Source organism: Rhynchophorus ferrugineus, unplaced genomic scaffold, assembly GCF_030347505.1.
Source record: "Rhynchophorus ferrugineus isolate W39M unplaced genomic scaffold, kcgeb_rfMv2 rfM4, whole genome shotgun sequence".
Classification (NCBI taxonomy): domain Eukaryota; kingdom Metazoa; phylum Arthropoda; class Insecta; order Coleoptera; family Curculionidae; genus Rhynchophorus; species Rhynchophorus ferrugineus.
In genome coordinates, this window is record NW_027472583.1 from 61,192,255 (window position 1) to 61,204,323 (window position 12,069).

General features: G+C 32.7%; 1 protein-coding gene across 17 annotated transcripts in view; it reads left to right on the forward strand.

The window, feature by feature from the left end:
* da (transcription factor daughterless) overlaps window positions 1–12,069 on the forward strand; it is a 51,511-nt gene that overhangs the window by 25,113 nt on the left and 14,329 nt on the right. For all 17 annotated transcript variants that reach the window (XM_076402883.1, XM_076402884.1, XM_076402888.1 and 14 more), the window contains one exon: window positions 10,130–10,450. In XM_076402883.1, the coding sequence (XP_076258998.1) occupies window positions 10,130–10,450 (321 nt within the window). The remainder of the gene's footprint in view (window positions 1–10,129; window positions 10,451–12,069) is intronic.

Genomic DNA, 12,069 nt, shown 5'->3' on the forward strand with positions numbered 1-12,069 from the left:
AACGATGTTATTGAATGGCTAGTCTTGCTGTATTTTCTATTCAACATACAGCTTTCATACAGCTTTCATTTCAACATTCCGTCCGTATCTTGTGCGAAATTTGTGAATTGTGTAGCCGCTAAATGTTTATATTATTGTTTTGAATTACTGATCAACAATGAAACCGGGTTTTCGTGTGTTTATACTTATCTGTATATGGTAAGAAATTCACATTATATATACAGGAGATGAACAAAATAATATGAACACCTACACAACATTTATTTATTAATAAGGGGTTGAGTCATCATTTGCTTTTCAAAAGGAACTATTCTTCGCGAAATAGATTCGTTGGGTCTCTGATTAGTTTCCAATAGAATGTAATCCCATTTTTGTATCAAAACATCTATCAATTGCTTGAATTATGTATTATATTATTAATAATTATTATGTCTGTCGATTGTACTGGCCAGGGAAGATGTTTGATGATATCCTTATGCTCCTCAAACCAACACCTTTTGGGCTATGTGTATAGTCGCATTATCTTGAAATATGGAAGTGTTTAGTAACTATATGCTAGTCATAGTAAGAACTTCATCATTGAGAATATCAAATGTCGACATTGTATGATCGTTGCACCACATCTCGCGCAGCTTAGTCTTGGCTTTCGTTATAAAATATTTCGCAATCGCAACCTTTCTTTGAATGTTAGCTTTGTGCAGCTCCCGCTGTACTGTTGTTGAAATGGTATTACTAAAATGAGTGCTGAGTTCTGTTGTCACTTTTTCCTCAGTAGTTTTATATTGTATTGACGCAATCCTTTTTAATGTTCCTCTGAGTTAACTTTGGATTTTGTTCACGATTTCACTTATGATATTTTACCATGTTTTGTGTATGCTGACATTACCGTGGACGTTACCGCTCGTGAAACATTAGATAACATCTGAGAAGCTACACATTTCACCGATCGCTAGTGTTAATGGCGTCGTACTATTTACACGAAAGCAGTGTTGCCAATATGCAACAAGATGCTAAATTGCACAGTGTTCATATTATTTTGTCTATCCCTTGTATATATAAAGGGTTATAAATCTTGGACAAATCTATATAACGACGTAAAGGAGCTATTTTGCCGTCGCATAACGATGATCCGACAGAAAATAGAGACTTAAGATAGAGCCGAACAATATCGGACGATGTAAATCGTCCCTTTTTTTGCGGGAATATAAATTATTCGTCGGCAAGGGCACGGACCTCGGCATAAATACGTTCGGCTGCAATCCCAACAAAAAAAGACATAAAATGAAAATATATACTACTGAAACGAAAAGAAACGCAACTCGGACTGTTTTAATTAAATAATATTGAAAAAAAGCAAGAAAATGGCCAATACTGACTGGGTCCCGCTTTGTAAGATTTAATCACATATCTATAACCTTTTTATACCTTGAAACGAAAATAAACCATGTGTTTCGAGTTTTTACCGATTTGTTATTATATTGAGGAACAACAGGCCTTCGATCTGCATTAGAATGCATAATTATAACACGATATTACAAAAAGTATGAACCAATAAGGCTTGTAACCGTACAAACCATCGAGTGCAACCAAAACTACTACTACTACTACTACACGTAGCGCGCATTTAAATTTACTTTGTTTTGAACATCAATTTTTCTTTCAAATCCTTTTTGCAAATATAATATTTATTACGAGTAGAGTAAGTAGGTAACATTGTCGTGAAATACTTAAAATTAATCATGCCTATTTCGATATTATAGATAAACCTCGTTAAAAAAGTCTATGAAATTATTAAAAACTTTTAGGTAGACTGACATATTTCATCTTTCATAAAGCAGTTTCTTAAGCAGTTACATAAGTGTGGACACCAAAAGAAGCTCAATGCTTCGGTTACACTTGAATTAATAGGATCTGAATTGAAAGTAAGATAGTTGATAAAGGATGCAGTCTGTATGTTAAGTTTTCAAGGGCCACCTGTTAAGTAAGTATCGATTAACATCATTTTAATGAAGTACTAATGAGCAAGAAAAAATTAAACCAAAAATTCCGAAACGTATATCTAATTCATTCCGTAAGAAGCATCGAGTGGTTCTCGACAAAAGCACAGTTGAATCGGCGCCTATAGAAAAAGAAGCGAAAGAATAAAAAACACGGATGAACTATCCGGTGATAAAAATAGTCGAGATGCACGGGGACGTCAGCTGTCCGACAATGTTCTAATAGTTCAACCCGATGAAAGAACGGTAGAGACTGATGATTTATTATGTTCAGTGTTGGTGAGCGTAGCGGTTCATCATCAATAGGTACAAATGATTGTGTGTATTCTTATTGGTTAACGGATTTGTTAGATGGAATACCAAAAATGGAAGCGGTCTCCTCTATCATCACGAGTTATTTAAATTAGAAATTGTAGAAAGATCGAAAGATTAGAAATATCGTCAATTGATTTTTGATTGACCATTAATAATATATATTTATATTATATATAAAATGTAAATAATGTTTCTATCGTGCTGTTTCTTGAAATCGAAATTTTAATACCATATATAAAACTATATTATATAATATTTATGTAAATATATAATTTATTTCAATGTATCTAAGACAATATTGCTTCCCATATTATCTTCAGTCCTATGTCCAAAAAAAGGAAAGAAGAAAAATGCAAAAACTTCATTTAAATTTGACGAGTAACAATTTGAAATAATTTACTTTTCAATATGGTATCATTAAAACTTAATTTTCGTTTAGCAAGCCATTCCGTAATTATACGCTTTGTCGATCCACTTGTTGGTATTTTTTTGCACCAGTTTGTTATGGTATGCGCTGTATTGTTCATAACAATAAATCATGGTTCCTCCAAGTTATTTAACAGCTGATTTTCAAACTAGACCAAGTAGATGTTCTGGTTCATTTGTCCATGATAGTCGTCGTTGGAGGAAGATACTAACTCGGTTGCATGAATAATACCATTTCTGTTTCCAGCATGTAGAATATATGTACAATTAATTATAAAAAATATTTTGACTAACAAAACCGAATCAAACGTTTTTCTAACTTATACCTTTTTTCCAATGTCCCAGTTTGAAATATGTATGTGTCACCTAGATACATACATTTAAATGTGGATATAATGGATTAAATATAGATATGGCTTCCTTAATTTTATGATATGTTTTTTAAAAATTGTAGTTCTTTACAAGTATTTCTTGGAAATTCCGCTACCCCTTTTCGTGGGTTATTTTTTCACCATTTACAACCTACGTTTCCTAACCATCTATGAAGGGATGATCTACATCCTTCAAAGAGCTGCATATTCCTAAGTTTTCTAAATATACTTAGTCATAGTGCATTTATTAATATGTAGTGCAACTGCAACACGCCAAACAATATTTTCAATAAAAAGCCCAGCAATATTTAATGGTATCTATATTTAACTTTCTAATGCGGTTTAAAGACAAGAAGGGCTCCATTGTATGTCTCTCTCTTGTTTGAAGTAATTCATTATGGACACAAACAATTGCTGACTCTTGGCTATTTGATGGCTTTAATATTTTTAATCACGGCAGTCATATATTAATCAGCAATTTGAAGTTTATCAATACAAGCAAAATATCAAAACAAAATTTAACAATTTACCATCTCATTATTTTCACTAATGTTTTGAAGTGTTTTGGGGACATTTAGCACATAGCCCCTCAGTAACCAACTGATTTGGTTACATGTCCCTGTGCATCAGACATACTATCTATCTACGTACTATCTACATACAGGCATTCTAGCTCTTTTTCATTGGGACAAATTAAGAAGAAAACATTTGCTCTGAGTTTAAAGGTCGTCGAGGAGTAGACATTAGTTCTCCAAAGCTATTAGAAACAAATTATTGTATAAAAAGGGTATGGAATAAAATTATGTATTGTTTTCTTGAACAATTAGTTTATGTTCAGTGTGCATTGGTGTTTCTTGGTTGAACATATTTAGCTGGTATATTTTGTCCTTCAAAACACGTGTCAAACAAAAATGATTAAAATCAACATTTTTAACGGGTCCGTTGTTTAGTTTAACGCGTTTAATGTGTACTCCTGATTTCATTCGAGATTAATTAAGTCATTAATCGGGGATAATTAAACCCAAAATAATATCCGGACACCGAAGACGACTACTCTCACGCGTCGTTCTAATTAAAAAATGCGCTTTAGTACTTTGGTCGTAATCATAATACGAAAATAAACCGTAAACCGAGCGAAAAATAAACATATTTTCGGATATAATAAAATACACATTATTTTTTTTCGACTCGATGCTCTCTAACGCTGCGATAAAGAACATTTGGAGAGCGGCCAAGAAAAATTGAGACGCTAATGGCTGTTTATATATTCCGAATAATATCGGAGAATTCTAGGAGGTCGGGAGTCGCGTACGCGCCATATCCGACACTGTTCGATCGTTCTCGTTGTCTTATCCCTTGCTTTCGGTTCGTTTCAGACCAGGAAATGCCTAGAAAAAAATATGATTCATTTTACTCGTAATTAGAATCATACATATCTGATGTCGACGGCGGATATATTTTTATTGTGAAGAGAAACTGTTATGGCACTTTAAAATGTTGGAATATGCTCTCTAGCGGTTGTATTTAAATCTTCCAAATTTGAATCGTTTGCTGCTCTAAAACCTTGCAAAATATTTGGGAGACCTCTTAAATATTCTATAAGTGCCATGAATTAATTTATTTTTAGATACATTTTTAACAAATTTTTAGTTACTTCTTATGATTTGGCTATCTATTGGTTCTTTATCATTAGTTAAAAAATAGTTTTGTATTCTCCATTTTATATTTTCCCATCGGTCCATTATATCCAGCCATTATATTGCGTTCTGCTGTATCCCCTTATGTCTCTTTGCGATTCTCATAATCTTCTACGTGACAGTGCCAGTTCTTCTAAATCTTGTGTGTTTTTGGGTATGAAATCTACTGAACTCGACAAAAAAATGATAATAGATATTTGATCTTACTTATGTCGGTTCTTTTTTCTTTTCTGTGTAAACTTTCTTGCATAGTTTTTTTTATGCATGATGCATTTTGTTCCTTTTAGTAAATGCTAGTACTAATATAGATACTAATTAGATAGTACTAATAGCCTACTATAAAATATTTGTACTTATCGTTGCTTCGAACTTAGAACCAAATGTCAATGTATGAATATCAGTCCCAACGAAAATCTATTCGTTCAGTTTAGTTTCTAATAAATGAGAAAATGTCTTTAATATTAATGTAGGCATAAATATTTTAAAAAAACACCATATTTTCCATAAAATGTTCTTCTTGCTTTGCCTTTAATAATATACATTTTAAACTTATTTTTGTTACTGATTTAATTTGACTGTTAATATGTTACTGAAAAAAAATATAATTTAAGAAATTCTTGGATGTGATTTGTGTAAATCTTTCCTATAGTATCCGGGTGCATTTACGATAACTCCAGTTAACACCAATTAACAGGACAGCTGCAAATTAAAAGCTGTGCTCATATGGAAAAACATTCCGAAAAAGGTTATGGTTATAAAATTTAAACTTCCACGTCGAAACGTCAGATGGATCCTAACAACATTTAGCATTATCAAGGCTTAAAATATAAATAACAACCCTCGTATATATATCGTTACCAGCCTACTGTAATTTTCAGGTTGTTTCTTAACTATTAACTATTGTCTTTAATACAAGTATCTCAGTATCATCAGCCTAATTGTAATTGACCCTAATACGCTGGCTTGAGTGTATCTGCTTTAGTTCCTTTTGTTGTTGAATAGGCTTCATATTTTTTACCTCTAAACATTCTGGTTGAGGTATAAGAGTTCATTGTACTATTTCGTTTAACATTTGCTAAAGCTCGCGGATGAGTGCTTTATCATACTTTGCCCAAGACTTAAATCATAAATAATTATTTGATTTTTTTTTGTTGTTTGTTAGAGATTCGTTGTTTCGTCAATCTCTTAGATATGCTTAGAAAGCTTTGACAGTAGATAAGGGTTTAATGTTGTTACACCTGGTTAAGGAAAAGTCAAATCTGTCTTGAATAATTCCGACACACATGAGACGAAAAACTCAACAAAAAAGCAGGAGTAACGACGACGCTCTTAAAGACTGGTGACAAAAAATTCGGTCCCACCCGAAGGAGGTAATTCGAGCCCTCGCGTATCGGCGGCGGTGGCAGGGCGGGAGGGAGCTGGTGAATTCGAGCTCGTAACCTGACAAAGAGCAATAAACCCTATTCATGTAACTAAAACACAGACGCAGAGAATCGTAAACTGTACTTTATTTCAGTTTCAGTTTAATTATAAATTACTCTAGAGCCGTGGCGGCGTTAGCAAGAAAAATTATGAACTGCAGCCACCGGAATGGGCGGGATTGCCATGTTATTATCTTAAACATTTATTAATGAATTACAAAACATTTTTGCTATTGTGTGTTACCTACTGCGATCAGTGTAGTGTCAAGAAAGGGAATTATCTTATATTACTATATTCCTATTTACTATTGGTACAATGTTCCTATATACAAGTCTTCTAGCAATTGTTGGGAAGGTGTTTATGAAGATCATACAAATGAGATTTCAAAGAGCTTGTGAGGAGACAAGACGATAAGAGCAAGTGGGATTTAGTTGTAATAGCGGTTGTGTATATAAGATTTTCGCACTTCGCCAGTTTATGGAGGAACGTGTGGATAGGGGATGTGGAAAGCGAGCGATTGTTGATTCGATGATCGATCGTTTCGATTTTTGCTCGGCTTGCGACTGTACACACTCTTGGAAAGCTTTGGAAACTGGACATGTCCCCATAAAAATTATTATATTTCTTCTGGCGTCTAATGATGTTTCCAATAGCTTTGTGCCAGAACGAAATGATTTGTCAAATTCATTTGAGATCCGAAAGATATATTCGTCCCTTCACTGCCTTTCAACATTGTAGTGGATGCAATTATGCGAGGAGTTTTAATTCGTGCGTTCAATATGATGCCACAAACTCCTTGACCGATCTGATGTTCGCTGTGATGGTAGCTGTTGAAGCTTCTAGCGTTCTATACATATGATACACTTCACACTGCTGAGCCATATGCCTTAATTTGAGTATTTGGGTTCTGTAAAGTGATAACTAGAATCGTTAATCGTAAGGTCGATTTTAAAATGCAAGGCTCACAATTGCACAATTCAGAAACAAATTCAGAGACTTTGAATTGATATTTAGAATTGCTATATTGGACATTACCGTCGAATAAAAAGTGAAATAATTTATTTAATAGACTTTTGTGGCGAAATCGACCTTTCGGATAGAAGACACAACGAACATGTCCAAAAGAGACATGGATCAAGATCATAGAAGGCAATCTGAAAAGTGGGAGACTAATATTGTCTGAACCCAAAATATGTGTGGAAAACCGCCAAATGTGGCGAGATTTAGGGAATACATTCTTTCGTATAGCAGCGGAAGATTTTCAGTATTTAGCCAAAACAAAATGCGGTATAGGAAGGACATTCTCCTTACCATATTAGGCAATGCATAACTTTTAGGCTATTTTTTAAGCCTAAAAACTTTTATGATTAAAAAGATTAAAGAATATATAGATATGCATGTGGGCATTTTTTTCTATGTTGCATTTTAAGACAGATTTCTAAGCGCTTTTTTAGTTAACTAAAAATGATCTTATGGAGACCGAGTTGTCAATTACTATTTTAATGTTAAACGAAGATAAATTAACTTGATAGTGGTTTGGTTCGTTTAAAATTTTAGTGTAAGCCAAAAATAGTTATTTTTCCCGAACCGTATCGAGTCATGACTTGGTATGAGCATCACGTATAGGCAATAAATATGCTCATATATAAGATTTTTGCAGGCTCCACTAGAAAATATATTTATTTCAGCATTAAGAAACGAGAGAAGAATATCCAGGGTGTATTTTTCTTGGTAGTTGTCAAAAAGTGTCAATTTTAAAATTGTTAGTTTTCTTTGTAACGCATAATATCTTGACAATATAATTGATGATTAATAGTTTTGTATAACTTCAATACTGAAACATTCCTTGGGATATTCCAACATTTATTTAAGTTTCAGTTGTCTGTCGGGGAAAAACAATGATCTCAATTTTTAATATATTTTAGTATTTTTGACGTAATTATTAAGGACGTATGAAAAACAATGTTGACTTCATCAAAACTTTTATCCATATCTTCAATTATACAAGGACATATGTAAACATCTATGAATTACTAAATTTCAGTAATAACCTGTTCAAAAGTTTAGTTACATTTTTGCAAATACCGAAATGAACTGATTTTTTATACGGGGAAAATTATTTACATCGAATTCAAATGAAAATCCAGCATTATATTGCCGTTACAATTCTAATAATAGCAACATCTCCAATAAATTCTTTTAAATGGTCATTACTATTAAAGAAAATAAAGCCGAGGCATTGGAATTGGAATAGTTTTGATGTTATTACGTATATTAAACTCGACACCAATTAATCTTTCTCGCCAATTTATTATATTAAGCTGTAATGGTCATTAGAATTGTTCTTTTTTGTACTATTAAAACTAATAATGGATATCGAATGAGATCAAACGCCATAGAAATGGGTTTGTTTTTGTGTTATATACAGTGATTTTGGCTACAGGGAAATATATAAGATATACATGTGATTGCGCATTTCGATCTTCTACTTACAGTTATGTTATATAATTCTATGGTTATGGTATGCTTTTACTCGTTGTTATGTGTTGTCAAATAAAAAAATAACAAAACACTTTTTTTGGTAACAATGAAATTAACATTGTAACGACAAGCCGAGAAAAACGACAAGCGAATTGAGTTTTTTAATATCAATTAGTATACTATATATTTCTGTTACAAGTATTCGAAAAGGCTTCTAAAATTAAAATATAAATAAAAATCATAATATATATCTAATATCTATCTATAATATATTTTAGATGGACAAATAAAATGTTATTCTTCAAAGTTTCTGTTTGTTCTGTTTTGTAGGGTATGTTAAATTTGCATATATTAATGTTAATAGACATTAGACTCCCTCAACATTGCATTATTATTAAGTATCTGAAAGTACAGTACACTATTGTTATAATAGAACCTAGATATCCTATGCATTTTTGGTGATCACAAACAACCTGAACTGAGGCATGTTATTTGATTTAAAATCAACATTCTGTAATAATAATTAACATTTTTAATTTGAAAATTGAAATATGGCAAAATGTCCTTATCACGAATCTTTATTAATTTCAAATATTTACTTCACAACACATCTATGTACTGTACAGTAATTTGCAAACAGTGCTTTTGGATAATAAAATGTTGACTATGAAATCATCTAAAAATAAAATTATAATACTCGTTTCTTTTTAAATTAACGAATGCAGCCTCATCACAGCATGAAAACGATATGTAGTTGTTTTTCTGTGATGAACCATTTTATTACTTCATTGATAGATCTTCAGTTTTATCCAAAATGTCTCCAGTTTTTGTTTTAGTTAATAGATAAATTAAAACCTCATCATCTCTTGAGCTGTTATGAAACAAAATATAAAAGTAAATTCTATTCTAAGTTTATTCGTTTAATGATTAAACGATTGCTGTCATGTTCCTACTATGTGTGTAATATATAATGAAGATAACCAATTTAAACTAAAATTAAGACTCAAGATCTATCTGTACTGGTTTATTACATGCGTCCATTGTAAATCAAAAAAAAAGAATTAATAATTTTCAGAAATTCTTAAACTTTACACCATAAATAAGAATTAACTGCTTTAATTCTTGGAAATATATTAATATATTAATCAAATAATTTGAAATTGGAAAAAAATATCGTAGACAAAAATGATGGTTTTAAAACTGGTTCTAAACAACAAATTGAAATTGTGAGAACAGTTGCCCGAGTGTGTGAACGACGAAACTATGATGCCAGTGGACGATCTTAATGCTTTTAAAATAATAAAAAAAATTTAATAATTATCTTAGGATGAATGTTTATTCTTACTGTTCGTATATACTATTTTATTTCTTAATTTTAGTCAATAATTCATTTATTTTTTATTATCTTACTTATTTCCAGTACGGTTCCGACGAGTTCACCGAATCACCAAGATACACCTCGCCAGGTACTGGCACGGGGTACTACTTGGGGGCGGACGGAACCCCTAACGCAGTTGGAGGCGGCGACTGGCCTGCGGCTGCCTACGGTAACACGTATCAGTCGTACGAGGCCTACGGACTTATACCGGAATCTGATGCGGGGGGTCAAGGTTTGCCCCCCATGTCGTCACTAAGGCCGAACGGTGCTCCAGCTACTACCATAGCCGGACCCGGAGGGCCAGGGACGGCATTCGGACCCAATGGACACACAGATACGGTTGTAGCTAAAGGTTTAGGATCGGTAAGTTTCATTTATTTAGATTCCGTTAATATTGTAATCAAATTCCAGTTCAATGGTGTTTACAACACAAATAGTTATAAACCGAATATTTTATAGGTATTATTTATAAATGTGAGACGTTTTCAGGATTCCTTTAAAATGTATTTTTATAATTTTCTTAAGAAAGACATAGAACACATATTACAACTAGTTATTATGTGCAATTATCTAGTAAGGTTTCCTTCATATTGTTATAAAAATTCAGATCTAATATTTCAGGCCCAAACTTTATAGTATTTGATGTACTTCCACATGTGCACTTTGCATAGTTTTAAAACACGGCATATTTTTTATATATAAGTTAACTATCGTAATTCAAAATATTTTTGTCTCTTCAACATCTGGGTAAGTCCAATTTTGTCAAGCTCTTGGTGTTTTTTCGCTGTGCGTTGCTACTCTTATAACTTTGTGGATGTTCTCATTTTAGTATACCATGGCGTATCTATACCAGCGTTAACAATGCTGCGCTGCGCAGAACTTTGTTTTGGTAAGTTTGGATCATGTTGACGTCGGATTTCTTTGTGCATTCCTATAATTGCATATCGTAGGTCCACACTGGCTATCAAAATGTGCTTATATAATAACAATTTATTGTGGAGTATTAATTCAGACTGCCGTCCAATTAACCACCACATTTTTTTAGTCGTCTGGTTAATTTCAGGTCGTTTCTTTTAACATGCTCTTTCTTCTTGAGCTTGACATCCAGCGTCAGCCCAAGTATTTGGCTGTGCCTGCACATAGAAATACTCTAAAAGCAATTATCACTGGCATGTAATCTATTTTGTATGTGAAAGCCACATATGTAGACTTGTGGACTAATAAATGGACTGACTGTAGACCATTTATTAGTCCGTTCTGTAACGTTATTGACAGCTCTTTTTACTCTATTTACGATTGCCTCAACAGTTACTTGTAGCGAGTAGTGCAGTATCATTAGCATCTGTCGCCATTGTTACTCCTTCACATTTAGGAATATCACTGGTATAGAATAAATACAAAATTGGCCCATGGACGATCCCTTGTGGTACACTCGCATTAATCTCGCACCTAAATATTCGTCACCGCATATTTTTCTGAAATGACAATTAGAAACGTAGGATTTGCTAATATGACTCCATCTGGCTAGGTAATTTGTTTGTCGGCTTGAATTCAAGATCCTCATACCGTACTTTATCAAAGATTTTGGCCACACTTGGAAATATAGTCTGGATTTTTTTGGTATTATTTTTTTTTCTGAATTTCATTGACAAATTCGGAATTGGAATTATTGGATTTATAACTGTGTCTTCATTTCTATTTGGCTTAATTTAAGATGTTTGAAATCGTTTCAAACTGTAGCATTAGCAACAATAAATGTATGATTAAACGTGGATAGTTCTTGTACTTGATTATGTCCATGTGTGTTTGATATACATAATGTAGATAAGTTATGAAACGTGTAGGTTTTAACTTTACTCTTAAACTATTTTATTTTATGGAAAGTAGTGGCGAAGTATTGGACAGACATCCCTAACGATATTTTTACTCATACCGATTACATCTACTATATGAACGATCATTATCATAATGAATTAAAATTG